Raw genomic sequence first — 18,201 nt, forward strand, 5'->3', positions numbered from 1 at the left:
CAAATTTTTCAGTTTAGACATGATATATTCTAATGAAGATATTTATTTACCTTTAATATTGTACAAATTTTTTTACATTGATCATGCAGAATTTTGAGATTGTTTTATAATAATATAGTCTCTAAATCTAAATCAGATTTGTTTTATAATAATATTGTCTCTAAATCTAAATCAGATTTGACAAGAGAGAAAAATTCGAAATCTACAACCCAGACCTGTAAAATGAGGTTGCTTTCTTCCAGAATTCTTTTTCATAACAGATTAATAGAAAAAAAATCAGGAAAGATCAAATATGGTTTGGTGTGATTATAGTTTTAATATTAAAAAATAATATATTATAGAAAAAATTCAAAATTATAAAAGACTGCTGTATTATTAGAAGTGTTATAAAGAATTATTAATTTTTTTAACATTACTTTATTTGTTAAGACTGAAGAATGAATTTTGATTATACATGGTGTTTTATAATTAATTTATGCATTCAAAAATAAAGATTGGAAGTACTTCATAAAAAGTAGTTTTTGGAAAAAGTTGTAATTAAGAGGTACAATATATTGGTATGAGTTTGAAGCAAGCCAATGAAATCCAGCAAGACCAATCAATTAATTTCCATTATTTTAAAATCATATGTGTACAAGCTTATTTTGACAATGCGCTACTATAAGAATTTCTGCTGCTATTTTGTGAAATTTGCAAGATAAATTTATATAAAATAAACATCCTTAATTGCGGTTGTGGGTTTCTGTTGCAAACTTTTTATGTTATCATATGACTTATCTGTGCTTCTTCTGCTACTTTGTTGAACATTTTTTTTAGCATGCCTAGTAAATCAAGCTTAAATTAAATATTTGCTAGATTTTAATCCTTACTGTAGCATATATTCAGTTAAGATCTGTAATTTTTAGTTGTAAATTGTGTATTCTATGATAAATTTGTTCATTACATGTTTATCTCATCTATCTTTACTTATTTATACTTTATTTATTCAACTGATTCTTTTATCAATATGAGTTTTGTGTTTTTGTTTATCAAATGCATCAAACTGTTAGAATGTATAAAAGTAAACATAAACCATAGGGGGAAAAATAATGTTGTAATACATTAAGTATGTTTTATATGGTATAATATCTCATTTACTTAAAATTATATGAATACCAGCAATGTAAAGTGAATACCAGAATTATCAGTTAAAAACATTAGATTTTTTAACATTCAAACATTATTACTTCAACGCCATATCTAAAGTAAAACTGTGGGTAGTGTACAGGTGTCGCTACAAAATTTGAAAACAAATTTTCTTCCTGACAGCTGTTATGCTGTATATCAACATCCTAAAATTATTTCCTCCTTCAAATTATTATTAGTTGCTCCTATAAAGTAAAGTGGATTCAGTTTTTACAAAATAGAATCCACTTTACTTTTTACTGCTCTTTGCAAAATTGTTGTCACGAACAGATGTTAAATGCAATATTAATTAAAAACTACTAGCATAATTACCTTTAAAATTGTACTCAACTATTAACTGGTAATTTTAACTTCTTTGAAAATAATATCTTAGTAAAATTGTTATTTTGAAAATTTATTAACCAGTGTTTTAAAAAAAACTGACAAAGTTTTTATATTTTTCTGGAATTGGTTATTTATTTTTTATGTTATAGAAAAATAATGATACATGAAAAAAAGTTTAAAAAATTGGTATTTTTAAACTTTGATTGACTCCCCCACCACCAGTATTGACCCCTGAAGTATCTTTGTGGAAGCCCTTGCAACTATGCTTAGAAAGATATAAAAAAATTTAGTTAAAAATTTGCAATAAATAAAAAAAGACAGCTTTTTTTTTATGTTTTTGAAAGGGGGAACTTGGAGCAAATTTGTTTTTAAATGGAAAAATAAGTATGCATACATAACTTCACTTTATATTAAGCTACTGAAGTTAATATAAAAATAAATGTTTGGAAAATTTTGAGAAAATTGACAATAAAGAAACTAACTACTCCACCTCCTTGAGATACCCCCAAAAAAACCCATACCCCATTTTTTGACTGATTACCATAATTTCCTTCTTGCAGCATAACTCTAGAACTATGGTTTCTAGAAAGTAAATAACAAACATTGCAAATCTAGACAAAATCTATTTTAAGAAATAATAAATCAATGCAGACAAGTAACGACACATAATCTGCTAACGATTCCTTCAAATGAAACAATTAATGCTGTCATAAGAAATCAATAATGTTGTCATTAGATAACTCAATAAACAGTAGCCCATAGATTGATAGTAACCACTGCACACAAAATATGTAGCAATTATCTTAAAATAAATATTAGTAGACAGCAAAATAGTGTAACTTTCAGTCATTGCTTGTGTGTAGAGTGCGTTTCTGTTGATGGCAGTTCTCTGCTTTTCTTGATTTGTGTAGTGCATTGTTTATAGAATAAGTTAGTCGATATAAGTTCTTTGGAAAATTGAAAAAATTATTTCCTTCAAAAATGTGAAGAAAAATAGCAACTGTGTGTAAAGTAATTTGATAACAAATTCAGACCAAGGAAATATAAAAAAGATTTATTAAAGAAATTACATCAAAACCTGCCAGAGCAATAGGTTTTCTCTTCTTTCAGTACAACCAGATAATACACAAATTGTGAAAAATCTGTCATAGGATGATTTTTTTGACATGGATGTAGCGGGATGGATCGTAAATCGATTTCATAATATACATAAAGTTACCAGCCGTTAAAAAATTCAACTTGTGTCTGAAGGATTCAATAAAGTTCTCAGGAAGTGTAACCAGTTTAAAAAGAATTTAAAACAATTAGGTTATAAATTTAAAAAAAATTGAACTTCTTATTGAGAAGCACGACATGAGATCTAACCAGATATAATAAAAAAATTCAACAAGATCAAAGAATTCAGAACCAATAAAAGGCAGATTGAATATCTTGATGAAACTGAGCAGGTTGATCAGAACCTACTGAGGGAATGTTTCTGGTGGGCAAATTAGCATAGTTTTTCCATCTACCTCAGGTCCATCTGGCCATATCATATTAAAATCTGAGGAGGCATTATTGTAATAATAGTTAGCATTAAACTATTTTAGAATTTATTTCTTCTTTTTTTGTTTTTTATAAAACTTAAGTTTTTCTTTTGCTTAAGATACTTTTATTAAAGCTGAATTTTTTTGTTGTACTATGAGTAATATTTTTGTTTTAATGGTATTTTTTTAGTTTGTACAAAAATGAAATGTTAGAAGCACGTTTGGAATCTATGAATTTGCAATACTTATTTTGATAAAAAACTATTATTCATAACTATTAATTATGAGTGATTCCTTTCTTCATGATGTTGCCTTATTTATAGCAGTTAGGCTACTGCATTTACTGTACTTAATCACAAAACAAAACATTCATGAAATTTCATTACTGATAAAGATTAAGCCAAATTCCAATTGCTTTTAACTATTGCCCTGTTTTAATTGTTTGCTGATTCTATTGTTTTCATTTTTAAACAGTAAACTGTTGTTATGGTTCATATGATATGAAAGTTTCCAAAATCTTGAAACCCACTGGGAATTGTGTCTCGTGTCTGTGTAGCGAATATGCCAGTAGCTTGTGGATTGACTGGATCTATTGCTATCAGGACCCAACAGCAAAATGTTCACTTGAAATAATATCTAGTAGTCAGTTATCAATACTGTGTAGACAGATACCTGAATCGTTTGGCTATTTATGAAATGATGAAATAATGCAATAGTAAAATTGTTAGTGTACTCATTATATAAGCTAGCATAAACAGCAGCTATCTAATGGTTGAATCAAGAAATTTCCATGAGATGTCTGAAGATTTTCAAAATATCTTGTGAATCAATCAATCAACTTATACCATAACAACAGTTTAATGTTTAAAAATATAGCCAGTAGGGTTATCAGGCAATTTAAATGAAATTTGGCTTACTCTTCATTAATAATTAGTTTGGTGGATATACTGAGGACAAATTGGGTGGTGTCAGTATCACAGTAAAATTAGATCTGTCCTATATTATCCATCAGAACTAAACTTTGAAAAATAATGGAAAAGATAACTTAATTAAATTTTTACTTTTATGTTTTACATTGAGTCATAATATTTTATTTTAATTTACTTGAAAATTTTTTATTTATAGTTGCATTGCTGTGGCACTAAAAATTTCAGCGATTGGTATCCTGTTTTAAACAATTCTTTACCAATGTCATGTTGTGGACCAACAACTGGTGCAATTGATCACTTAACTTGCAACGCTCAATCAGTTACTTTATACCATACTCCATGCCTTAAGTCATTAAGTGTACTTATACGTGATAATGCAGTCACTATTGGAGGTGCTGGAATCAGTATTGCATTTATTCAGGTATGTCTATTGAAATTTATTTTTGACCTATGACAACGCTTAAAATAAAATTTATATCTTTTTGAAAACCAGATGTGATTAAAGAAGCATATAGATGATATGATTACATAGTTTGATCAACATTTATAAAAATTTCATATTTGCAGTCATCTCAGAATCCAGCTATTCAAATTGAAACTTATTGTTAGTAAAAAATAAAAGAAAAAATAATAATTTAAAATGTTGCAATGAATAATACTGTTGATTTATTTACAATTTATTGATAAATATTCTATTTAATCAGATAATCCAGTGTTTTTAAAAATATAGCTTAATATTTCAATGTACCTAAACCATGATACACCCTCAAGAATATAATTAAAAGATTGGGATATTATTTCTAAGATTCATTATTGTGGTTTTTAGTGGGATAACTGTAGTGCATAGGATAGACATAACTTTTATTTTAACGTATAATACTGTAACATATATATACTAGTTACAGTACTATACGTTAAAATAAAACTGATAAAAAAATATCAGTTATGTATATATAAAACAAATTTATATACATAAAACAAATATTAAAAAACTTAAAATTTAGAAATCATAAAACACTATTAATAACCACAAAAGCTTTATAAACAACACAACTCCACGGCCATTACTGGAATAACTGGAATTACTGCCATTTGGTGGTTAAGGTGTTAATATTGAATTTAATTAGCACAGTGGTCAATATGTTGATAAATTATTTGAATTTTCAAAAGATATATATATATATATATATATTTAGTTAATTTTGGGAAAAAAACATTGTTTTAGTCTTTTAAGTTGAAGGTATTTTTCCCAAACAGCTGTTCAGAGCTACACCTGTCTATGCATACATTTAACAGTATAAAAATGCTAATTATTGTTCAGCTGGTGAACTAATATATAATAAAGTCCACTGTATCACTCCTGTTAAGTTCATAAGCCATAACCCATTTATTATTATTAATTTTTATTTCATTTTCTGTTGTGGTCATAGCCACTAACAAATGCGAACATTGTGTAGTGAAATGTACTTACACATTGTCTAGCATTGTTTATTTTAAGTGATCTACCAAGTTGTTTTAAAAATCACAGCTTTATCCATTAACATACGTATAGAGTGTTTCAAAATGAATATAAGGGTTTTAAGCTGTTTAATATTTTTCAAGTTTCACATTCATTGATTTTACAATTTACAAAGTGTGAGTCTATAACGTGTGTTCTGTGTGAATTTCTGTTGTGATCCCCGAGTGACAGTAACATTTGTAGATGGTATAAACAATTTGAAATCACTGGTTATATTTGTAAAGAGAAGAGTACAGGAAGACTGAGTTTGTCTGAAGACAATGTTGAATGTGTAAGTCTTTTGTATGTAGTCCTAGGAAATCTGCAGCTTTTCTTCCACTACACACAGGGTTGCAGAACACTTTATGCTATACACAAATTCTATATCAAGAACACTACACAAATTATAACATAAACTACAAAACAACATTCTATACAATTTCTTTTTTCACTTACTTTTAGTGGTGTTACGACACCTTACGAAGCGCAAACGTAAACCCAAGGTGGAAACCGCCGTGCCAATGGGTGTGTGGCTGTACGTAGTGAGTCTTGAACGATGTCCTCTGGACACCTGGGAGAAACCAGTTGTATTTAGGTCTAGCTCCAGTAAGCATGCGCTCTGCTGGAGTGGTTTGTTATATTGCTGATACTCGTGTGGACCATATGGAAATTCCTAATAAACCCCAAGAAATCCCTATGATGGTTGGTGGCCCATCTAAAAAAACCACCACCCGAAGTCAAGTGAAAAAATCTCTCAGCATTATCTGATGAGAATAAAAATGATGTTGATGAGAACAGGCTAACTGTTGCCGTATCCCATCCATTAGTCTGAAGCAAGCAGAAACGATCCCTGTGCGTCTCACTAACATGGGTGATATTAACATAAAAGTGGTATGCACAAATCTTTGAATACCAGCTGAGGAGTAATCGTTTGACAGAACCTTTTGGAACTTGATGTCAGTGAGATTACCAATGAACTTCGGCCCCACGGTGTTGAAGTGAGACGAATTATGAGACGTCAGAGCGGAATAAAGGAACATACTCCTCTCTTATATTGACGTTTAACCTTCCCATACCACTGGAGAAAATCAGAGTAGGTTACATGACAATTCGAGTGCGACCATTCATTCCCAACCCTAGGCGATGTTTCCAGTGTCAAAGATATGGCCACACTACATCTTCTTGTCAGAACATTGCAATCTGTGGTTGATGTGAAAATGATGGCCACAATGACTCTGAATGCCAGGAGGAAGAAAAATGTGTTAATTGTGGGAGATCACATTCAGCTTGCTCATGAGATTGCCCCACTTTTAAAGAGAAGAAGGTAATTCTCAAAATTTGTACCGAGCAGACATTATCATTTCTGGCCGCACGAAAAGAGTATAAAAAGACGCTGAACTCCCATAACCTGGTAAAAACTGATGTCTCTTTTGCAGCAGCTACATCCAAGCAAACCCTTATAAATGCGAGCAATCAACAGTACAGATCCTGCACCGAATTGAATCGCTTGCTCAGGTGTTATCTATTCAGGTCGCCTCACTACAACCATTATTTCAGAGCTAACAAAAATACAAACAAGAAGGAAAGTATTATTGGTGGAAAGACCAACAGTGGTTTATTGAAAACCATTTTAGTTGCTACAACAACAAACAAAGTTCCAGATGCACCAACAGCGCAGCAAACTACCAAGATTCCCTATGAAGGAATCAGTTAAAAAGTTATCACCTGGTATGGTATCTCCGGCCTCCCAGGCTTCCAAGTCCCCACCACCATCTTGAGATCTTTTGGTTAGAGGCCGATGAAGTGCCTGAAGAAGCAAAGCACTTCCTAAAAGCTATAAATAGAAAAAAGAAAATCCGGATTTTATTTATTAAATAATATGCACACAGTTCTTTAATAACAAGAAAAGACTATTTATGGGTACAAAAATTATTCAGTGGAATGTTTGCAGCCACCATTTCCGCCGTGAGGATATCGAAATCCTTCTAAAGGAACAAAATTCTTTAATACTACTTCTGCTGAAGACTCGCGTTCATCACCAGGATGACCCCCGCATTGAGTATAAAGGCTGTGTAATCAGCTGAGTGAGAGTTCATAAGTACCTAGGTGTTTTGTTTGATGAGAAGTTGCTGTTTAGCAACCACATTAGGTAAGTAGCGGTGGACGCCGTCTCAGTGATGCACAAAGTTAGGAGGATTGCTCGGAAGGATTATGGGTTGCCTGGCCGTCAAATGTACATAGTACACCGAGGTGTCTTCAGAAGCATGATCTCTTATGCGGCGCCCGTTTGGACTCATAGGTTGGATATGAATAGAGCACTTATTCAAAATGTAAGGAGTGCCCAGCGCAGAGCTTTAATTGTATACACTGGTGTTTTTAAAACAATTTTCTACGAGGCTACCAAGGTATTGGGAAAGGCTCTCCCAATCGATTTACTGGTGAAAGTTCAGGCAACCACGTGGAGATTGCCAAGAGGCCGATGTGTTTGGGATGTGTTTTCGGGCCGGATCAGTACCGGAACGGAACGGTGATCACAATGCACCGGATCTAAATTTCGTTCAGTTTCCCATCTCCCGCCTGCGGAAGAGGCTGCAGAGTCACGGGTGCCCAGATGCTCACCAACCATGTTAATTTGAACCAATATATATTTCGGTTCCGCCTAGCAGCTGATCAGCTGTGCGTCTGCGCGGAGGTCCAGTCAAATGAACACCTGATGTTTGACTGCCGTGCTCTTGGGAGGCCTAGAGACCTGGCTACCCTGGAACTTAGAAGTCAAGGGAAAAATTGGTGGCGAGTCAATGTAGCGAGAGCCGCATTGTCGGATCGTGCGGGAGTTCCTTGATGCGGTTGCTATGTTCAACCGACATCAGTAGTTTACTTAAGGGAAAAAATCATTCCTACTTCACTGCTGTCGGAAGCTAACCTAGAGATATAGGCTGACCACCAGCAAATTAAGGCTCCAAACGCTTTAGTATGGTGGACAGGTACTTGCTGGCATTCAGCGACCTAGGCGTGGCAGCGAATTGCTGTGTAGACGAAGTAAATTTTAATTTATGAATGTCATATATATTTTTAGTAGTAGAAGGAGTGCGCCTAGCCATTTTAGTAAATATATGACAAGTGAGCGGTTGGGACACGTAAGCCGGGGGTATGGTTCGCGCTTAGTCCACTCACGCTGTTAGGTAAGCTCTAGGAGCTATTTAGGACACTGGTCGCTAAACTATTTCGAGGCTTAGTAGCCGTTTGTGGCACAGACATTCGGTCTTATGAATTGGGTGGTGGTGGGAGAAATGCCAAGCAAACCAATTCCCAGGATGATGTGTCCGAAATACGCAGGCGGATACGTCTACGAAAGACGTGACTTTCAAACTGAGGGTAGAGAACGTGAGGGTGTAGCTGTTTTCCTGAAGGGAATTGTAATAATCACTCGTATTCCGCTAGCAACAAACATCCGTGCAGTCGCACTGAAGATATTGGCCCCATTCAAAATGAATGTCTGTGCTACTTATGTCTTTCTCCACATTCCGATATCAGTGACGATGATGATCTGTCCAATATGTTTTCCCAGATTCCTATACCATCCCTAATAATTGGCGATTTCAACGCCTATCATCATTATTGAGGCTCATCGTCATGTTCTCTCACAGGCAATATAGTTGATCGGCTGAGGTAGAACTTAGATCTCTGCTTTTTGAACGATGGATCGTGTACGTTTATATCATCTTCATCAGGTACATTTTCGTGCATCGATCTGTCTTTGTGTTCAGCAAACTTGCTCCCACGTCTTACCTGGTGCGTTTCCAATAACGTCTTTGGAAGCGATCAATGACCGGTTGTAATCTTAGTCAACCGAAGAAGGATGGTCCAGAAAGCGGACTGGATCGGATACAAGGATTCATTTGGCGATTATGACAAGAGTGGTAGTGCGATCCACCAACGCGAATGAATTCATACCCTTAACATCTGGAAAGCCAAGGCGGACTGCTGTTCCTTGGTGGGATGAAGACTACAAACGGGCACTAAGAGGTCGGCGTAGGGCTTTACGTAATTTCAATTGAAGTCCAATGACTGAAATGCTCTACGCCTTCCACAACGCGACGGCTATTTGCCGTTGGGTGTTTCTATGTGCTAAGCGAAAATCTTGGTTGAATTACGTCGAATCCATTTCTCATACAATACCAACATCGGTTGTATGGAGAAGGTTTCGACCATGTGTGGATCGGTACATTCACCGCAGCCCATTGGACTGCAAATTGATGAAGACCTTGTTACCGCGACAGTTGATGTAGCGACCAAATTTGAAAGGTCGTTCAGGGCAGTTTCATTTAAATCATCATAGTGCTTTGAGTTTGTGGGGTATAAGTGGCAGGTAGATAATATCCATTTGGTGATTGGAGACTCGCTAAATGAATAAAACACTCCGTTTTCTTATAATGAGGTAAGATATGCCTTGAATAATTCTCGTGACACTTCCTTTCGGAAATGATAATATCAGGCTATGTGGGTTATCATCACACCTCCCAGATAGTGCACAACGACATTTTCTATGTATCTATAATAGGGTATTCTCTGACTAGGTGTTTCCAGATCTTGGTCAGAGACACTAGTAATCCCTGTACTGAACCTGGTAAGGATAAATCATACCTGACAAGTTATCCTATCTCCTTGACCAGTACCCTGCGCAAAGGGATGGAATGAATGCTAAACCATCGTCTAGTGTGGTACCTTGAGAGAATTTCCCTGATTGCCCCAGAAAAATGTGGTTTCCGCCGTGACAGATCATCTAGTCATCATATATTTCCTGTTCAAAATTGTATTTGTATCATGTAAGCTGCTATTCAAAATGCCTTTTCATTCGCCAAAGCCTAGATGTATTTTTTGATTGGCAAAAGGTGTACGACACAACATGGAGAGGAATCCTAAATATACTTAATGATTGAAGTGTACAAGGTAGGCTCCTCACATTTATCAAGGGTTTCCTCAACAGTCAATCCTTCCGAATTCGAGTTGGAACGATGGTATCTGGAAGTTTCACTCTGGAAAACTGAGTACCCTAGGAAAGTGTCCTTAAAGTTGTTACTTTGTTTGTTGTAGCCATAAATAGTATAACAAACTGTGTGCAAAAACCCGTTACGTGTTCTTTGTTTGTAGATCATTTTTCAATTTACGTAGCATGTAGAACGTCAGCTACAGGTGAGAGAGGCTGCTTCAAAGCACAATAACCCTCTTAGAATCGTGGTGTAAATATACTGGATTCACGTTTTCCCTGGAAAAAAACCAAGTGCGTTTGCTTTTCCTGGTAAAGGGAACATGTTGACCCCCAACTGCATTTAAATGGTGAACCAGCTGAAGTATGCATGCGGGTTAAGAAGATTTCCAGGTATGTCGTTTGACCAACGACTAACATCAGTAACACGTTTGAAGGAGCTGAAGGTAAAATGTATAAAAATGGTAGACATACTGAGAGTTCTGTCTAATATTTTTTGGGAGCCGATCGTGTATGCATGTTGCGCTTCTACCGAGCTCTGGTCAGTTCTCGCTTGAACTACGGCTGTGTAGCTTATTCGTTGGTGAGGGCCACCACACTAAAGATGCTCGATGCAGTCCATCATTTGTTCATCCATCTTGCCACGGGTGGTTTTCGCTCAAGTCCTGTGGTAAGTTGCTGGTGGAGAGTGGTAAGCTATCTCTTTATAATAGACGGCAGCAAATGATATGCTCCTATGTGGCTCGCATTAAAGCACAACCAATTCAGCAAACCTTGGATGTGGTCTTCTCGAACCAGCATGTTAATACCAGGAACAGCTGAGATCTACTGCTCTGCTAGGTATTAGGGCTAAACGCCTTTTCTCAGCTGTAAGTATACAATTACCTCCAGTCTTTACTGTTGCTCCATTTTATTACCTTTCTTGGCAACCTTTTCACTTTAATTACTGCTTTAATCTTTGTCAGCATAACAAATAGAACACAAATTCGATACTCTTACAAAACGAATTTTATAATACTAAAAGTAGCGTGAATCCTGATGTTACAGTTTATGCGGACGGTTCTAGAAACGTTAATTCTGTTGGTTGTGTCTTTGTTGTTGGCAACAGAACTTACATGTTTGGCTTTCCAACATTACCATTATTTTCATTACAGAACTGTATACTATTAATTAGGCTTTAGATATAATTAGCCCAAAATATCGGCATGTTCTTGTTTGCTCGGATTCCATGAGTACCCACAGGCGATTAATGATGCATGTTTTAGACACCCTGTTGTCTGTGAATTTCATTGTGTCATTTAGGTAAATGAGTAGAAGTAATACAGCAGTGAGCTTCTGATGGATCTCCAGCCATATATGAATTTCAGGCAATGAGCGCTCAGACAATGCGGCAAGAAAGGCTTGTTTACAGCCTCCTTTTACTAGTTGCATTGCTTCTAACGATCTTGTGTGTTTCCTGAAGAGGGTAGTTCATTCATGATGTGTGGCAAATTGAGTGGGATATCTGATTTCTCAACAGATGCAGCAATTTGTGCTTGCTGCAACTGCCGACTGACAGTGCACCACATCCTTGTGGATTGTATCTGTTATACAGCAATGCGTCGCAAGTTTAAAATTGCAACGCGTTGGCTAACGTGCAAACAATTCTGGGGATAATGAAGTGTTATCTTCTGTTTTACAATTTCTTAGAGCTGTACGTTTATATTTAAATATTTAAATTACTGTAATGCGGATTCCAAATATTCATGCAATTTGCTGTAATGCAGGTTGTGGTTTTTGTTAATTTTTTTTGACATATATAATGTGATATATCTTTGTGTTATTGTTTCGCTTTTAACATGCATAACAGGCTTTTTACTTTGAAGATGTATCTTTGCGTGTCGGGATTTTTAGTTTTTTAATTAATTTTTAAGTGTCTAGTTTTTGTAGAACAAATATCGCACCCGGGGGATGATAACATGAAAGTGTTTTTCGCCCTGAAAAAACCAGTAAAAACTTAGGAAATCCTAGAAGGGCTAGCCGCGAATTAGCAATTTCAGTGATGTCTGTGTGGAGGGTTTTAAAGAAACGCTTACAAGTATATCCATATCGTTTATAGCTGTTACAAGCCCTAAACCGTACAGATTATGGTTTGCATGCTAGCTCCGCAATGCACCATGACGTTGAAAACTTTCTTTATTGTGTCGTATTCTGTGATGAATCAACATTTTATATTAATGGTAAAGTGTTACCACTCATGATGTGCATATCTGTGGATCAGAAAATCCTCACGAAATATTGCAGTGTGAATGGGACTCCCCAAAACTGAATGTTTTTTGTTTTTTTTTGCGAATCCCGACGGCAAGTGTACGGGCTGTTGTTTTTCGTGGAAGCAAGTGTGTCTGGAATGAACTATCTTGATATGGTAAAAGTATGCCTCTTTCTCAACTGCAATAAAAACCCAGAACTTTATTTGACAAGAAGATGGTGCACCTCCTCACTGGCATAATACTGTATGATTGGTAGAATGAAATTCTTTCCAACCGCTGGATTGGTCGCCGGGGATCAAATGACAGGGCTTGTTTGCCGTGGTCTCCGCATTCACATGATATGACCCTGAGCAATTTTTGTCTTTGGAGGTTTTTAAAGAGCAAGTGTATGTGTACCACCATTACTAGCCGACCTACCCAACTTGAGACACAGCATTGAAGCAGCTGTCGTATCAATTACTGCAGACTTGCTAATTATAGTATGGGACGAACTCTCCTATCAGGTGGATGTGTGCCGTGTGACGAATGTTTTGCTACATTGAACACTTATAGGAAAAATTGTTTGAGTTGTTCTTTCATTTCATGTATAATTTATCAGTGTAAGTAATAATTATTACATAAATTTAAAACCCCGATATTCATTTTGAGACACACAGTATTCTTACTTTGCATACTTCAGTTTCCAGGATGTTACTTGCTGTGACCATGGTATTATGGCTAAGTCGTACAAGATGCCATTTACTATCTTACTCCAGGAATTAAAATCATGTTATTATTTAAGAAATTCTGTAATAAACAAGTACTCTGTTGAGAAATTGTTGGGATGTAACCAACTGCTCTATCAGCAGAAAACTGCAAAACAGTTAATATTTTTTTTTAGTTTGCTTTTGTTAGTTAAAGATGTGCAGTTACCATCTTGTATTTATATGTGTTTGGTTTCAATAATGTTTTTTGGTCCTTTCAATTTTATTTACATAAATGCAAGCTTTCCTTGATTTTTATTCTTAGTTGTTAGTACAGATTTTTTGTGTTTTTTTTTGTTTTTGTATTAAAAAAAACTAAATATTCTTTTATAAATCAGGACAATCTTTTAAGCAGCTGCCCACCGGATCCGAGTGCAGCCTTCTCTGGTATTTACCAGATGGTGGATTTTTTCTTAAAAGACCTTCCATATTTGACTTTCAAAGGCAAGTCAGCCTTGGGTGGGAATAAATTCGCGAGTTACAACTCTGGATGTGATCCAGAGAGGTGATTCCGATTTAGTTCACCAGTAGAAATCTCCACGTTTCTAACTGGTTATCCAGATGAACCAACGTGGAGGCGCAAAGATTTAAACAAAAGACAGACAAACGGCAATACAACGAAGAGGGTGTTTACGGATGAAGAAAAGAAAGCAAGATCTGAACAGATGAAGAAATACTGGGCAGCTCGGAAGAGTAAAATAATACGCTTTTCTCAGAAAAGATCCAACTAAAATTGACTTAAGTGGTCCCATGTTGGCCGTATAAGCATAACAATAATAATAATAATAATATAATAAATCAGGACAATCAGGCATGCAGTGAAACCATACCTTCATATCCACTATTGCTAAACCTCAGTGATATGTGTGAACCAGTTTATTAAACTTGACTTTGGCCACTGGCATTTAACCTTATTTTACACCTTTTATTGTCTGAATACAACTCCTTGAGATGTTCCAGGCGATGTAAAGCATCCGATTATAAGAATGCAGCTTATATCATGGATTAAGTGTTATAAGGAATAGGAGGCTGGATCTACCCAGCTGGCACCTCAGGTGCTAGTTTAGCACTTTGTGCAGCCCATCTGATTGAAAAAAAGTTCTTGGATATTTCCTCTATAAAAGAGCGTTATCTCACAGAGTCCCAATAAAGAAGTAGCTACTGTGCCAGGTATTAGAATATGCTAGCATGATACCACAGATGTAACCAGAGCAACAGCTGATGGAATTTCCTTGGCATACTTACAAGAAATAAGAAACAAAAGGAAAAAGGAGAGAAGAGAACCCATAGAGGGCTCACCTCTGACTGAGATGGTTTACTTTTACACAGAATCCCAGTTTTTAATTACTTTCTATTAAAACATTCTCATGTCTATAATTTAAAAAAAAACATTTCTATTTATAAAAATAAAAGAAAAAAACATTTGTATATACCTTAATATTCCACATTAATTTGGTTGACAGTGTTGCAGATATTGAAAATGAGACTTGTAGCTTTGACTGCAATTCCTATTTTTCTTATTGTATAAGATTTCTTAAATTGAATTTATGGGAAAATGTGGTGTATTGTATAAGTTAATTACCTACCTGTTTGTTAAAGGATTTTATATTTATTAATTTATGTGTTTTTGTTGCAGTTACTAGGAGTTGTCTTTGCCTGCAATTTGGCACGTTCAATTCGTTCTCATTATGAATCTGTTTAAGGAATTGGAAAATCTTTTCTATTTTTATACAATTTTATTTTCATTCAAATCTTTTTCTGAATTTATGAATTTTTAAAAAAAAATAATCAAATTGTTCTGAATTGTGGTATTATTTTGCTGTTTAGTGTGTATACTGTTATTAATGTAAAAAATGTTATGATCTTTTATTAAATTTACAAAATAAATTTTTTTTATAGATGAGAATTTAAAGAAAAATTATTTATTTGATTGATGCTGTTTTTTTTTAAATTTGATTTATTGCATTTGTGTGTATGTGTGTGTTTGTTGTACAAGAATATACATTTTTTTCTTTTTAACTGTATATTAATAATTAACTGAAATTGATTTATTTTTATTTCTCTTAAGTATCTTGATTTAATTAAATAAAAAATAAATTGTTATTTTTATTTTATAATTTTAAATTAGAACTTGATAGCTATAAAAGATTTATTGTGTTTTATTTTTATTTAGACTTTTTTTTGTTAAGTTGATTAGTTATTCTTTTGTTCCTAAACACATGGGATTTTTAAATAAAGTTACTTTCTTATTTTAAATTTGTTTTATTTTGTTTATTTTTTATATTTTTTTAGTACTGTAAAATTTTTATCCAACTTTAGAAAGAATGCATAAATAAATGTATATGTAATTGTTTATAACAAGACCAATTACAATGACTTATCAGTTTTTTTTTATCGTATATTCTAAGGGTAACTTTACTTTAAGTGATTGGAGATAAGTTTTTGGGTCATAACTATTAAGTAAAACATTGTTACACAGGGAAATTATTACCACTAATTAATATTACTACTACTACTACTACTACTACTACTACTACTACTACTACTACCACTACCATTTCACAGGGAAATGTGTTAGTAGTCATCTATGGTAATAATTTAAGATAACCAATAAAATAATTTAAAGCAGATATTAAATGTGATAACTAATATTAGCTGGCATCTAACAAGGACTTAGATGTAGAGATTTGCTTAGTTGGGATACATGTAATAGTTGACCAGCTACTGTTAAGTTGTGCTGATATTATTTAATAGAAATTCATAACAGCATTGATTATTTGACATTTTTAACTATAAAATTAGCATTTTTGTGTTATAATTTGAAGTGTAAAAATAATTTTACTACTACTACTACTACTACTACTACTACCACTACCATTTCACAGGGAAATGTGTTAGTAGTCATCTATGGTAATAATTTAAGATAACCAATAAAATAATTTAAAGCAGATATTAAATGTGATAACTAATATTAGCTGGCATCTAACAAGGACTTAGATGTAGAGATTTGCTTAGTTGGGATACATGTAATAGTTGACCAGCTACTGTTAAGTTGTGCTGATATTATTTAATAGAAATTCATAACAGCATTGATTATTTGACATTTTTAACTATAAAATTAGCATTTTTGTGTTATAATTTGAAGTGTAAAAATAATTTTATTGAACAAGGGAAAATATTTCTATAAACATAAACACAGAAACACCTTTTTATCCACCTGTCTGCAATTTTGTATTTTTTAAATAGCAATTAATTTCTCCAGAATGGGTTAAGCTTCTTTAATAAAATTTGGTGTTATGAAGGAACTGGTTATTAGCTAAATTTTGTAAAGAAATGACATCTTGTTTTTGCAAACTGGACTTTAAATAGGTAAGTTATAATGACAAATTTTACTGTTATCAATGCTCAAAATTATATAAATTAATCTATCAGTTTCTTTCTCCTCCACTATATCACAATATAGTCAATAGCACTGAAATAGTTATTAAAATACCATTAAACTGATATTTGGTAGAAATTATCTTAAAATAATTTTTAACTTGCTATTTGTTTGATCTGTATCGTTTAAACCATGACCTTTGTGATTAAACTAAGTCCAGCATTCTTTTTTTTTTGGTCCTCAGAAGTACTTTGAATCTCATGTCAAATATCATCCTTTGTATCAATATTTTATTTGTTTGTTACATTTCCATCCATAGTGAGCTGATATTAGTCAAAATAAAGAAAGAGACTGGATAATGATGTCATCAATTTGATTCAAACCAGGAAGACTGTGATACCAAGGTAGGAGCTGAACTAGGATATACTAAATGGTTTAGTGTAACATATAGCCAATAATTAAATGTTTTATAATATATATAGGTGTAACACGAAGTTCTCTCAGGACTTCTTTCTTAACTTATTCAGAAAGTTCTCTTATTTAGAAAGTTAATCTATTCAGAAGTTCTCTCATAACCTATTCTACTTGTGAAAATAATGGAAAAAGTTCATATAAGCATGCCTTAAAATGCTTTGTTTGCAAATTACAGCTAATGAAAGAATTCGCTTGGATTTCAGCTACCCCAATGAAATGAGATTGTTCTAAAAATTTTAAGCGGTCGTGTTGAAATTAAGAAACAAAATTAGTGATTTATATGTTTTTGACCTGAAAAATTAATAAAATAGGTCCCAAAACCTTATCTTCAATAGTTTTGAAAAATCTGGGGTGAAAACCAATAAGTTGGGATAAAAAACCTTGTATTTTTGTTTGTTGAACAGCAACCTTGTTGAATGTTTAACACAGAACTTTTAAGCAAAACTAGTAGAGAATTTAATTATGAACAAAACGATGGCGCACCTCTCCACTTCTCTTTGCTGTTTCCACCCATTTAAATCATTTCCTTGAGAAATGGATCGGTCGTTGAGGTCTACATTCCTGGCCACCAAGATCACCTGATTTAACACCTTTAAATTTTTGCATCTGGGGATGGATGAAAAATATTGTATATAAAACGAAAATACATTCTCGTGAGGAATTAATTGTCTGCATTATGGGCGCAGTGAGCAACTTAAGGACAACCCTTAAAGAACAAAAAAGAGTAAGCAAAGCAGTACAGAAGCATGCCAAGAAATATGTTGAAAATGGCAGGCTTTCTGAATATTTGTTATAAACTGATACGTATCACTTGGTGTAGTTTGGTCACTTTGGTCTAGTTTACTGTTTTTAAACAAAATTCAAATTTTTCTTACTTTTCTTTGTTTTATTCAACTTATATTACACC

At 33.8% G+C, this 18,201-nt stretch overlaps 1 protein-coding gene across 1 annotated transcript in view; it reads left to right on the forward strand.

Moving 5' to 3' along the window:
- Positions 1 to 15,697, forward strand: part of LOC142323738 (CD63 antigen-like) — a 53,722-nt gene extending 38,025 nt beyond the window's left edge. The window contains exons 4-5 of the mRNA XM_075363900.1: positions 4,161 to 4,385; positions 15,078 to 15,697. Of these exons, the coding sequence (XP_075220015.1) occupies positions 4,161 to 4,385; positions 15,078 to 15,143 (291 nt within the window). The 3' untranslated portion in view covers positions 15,144 to 15,697. The remainder of the gene's footprint in view (positions 1 to 4,160; positions 4,386 to 15,077) is intronic.
- Positions 15,698 to 18,201: the final 2,504 nt, after the last annotated feature.

Source organism: Lycorma delicatula, chromosome 4, assembly GCF_047948215.1.
Source record: "Lycorma delicatula isolate Av1 chromosome 4, ASM4794821v1, whole genome shotgun sequence".
Lineage (NCBI taxonomy): Eukaryota > Metazoa > Arthropoda > Insecta > Hemiptera > Fulgoridae > Lycorma > Lycorma delicatula.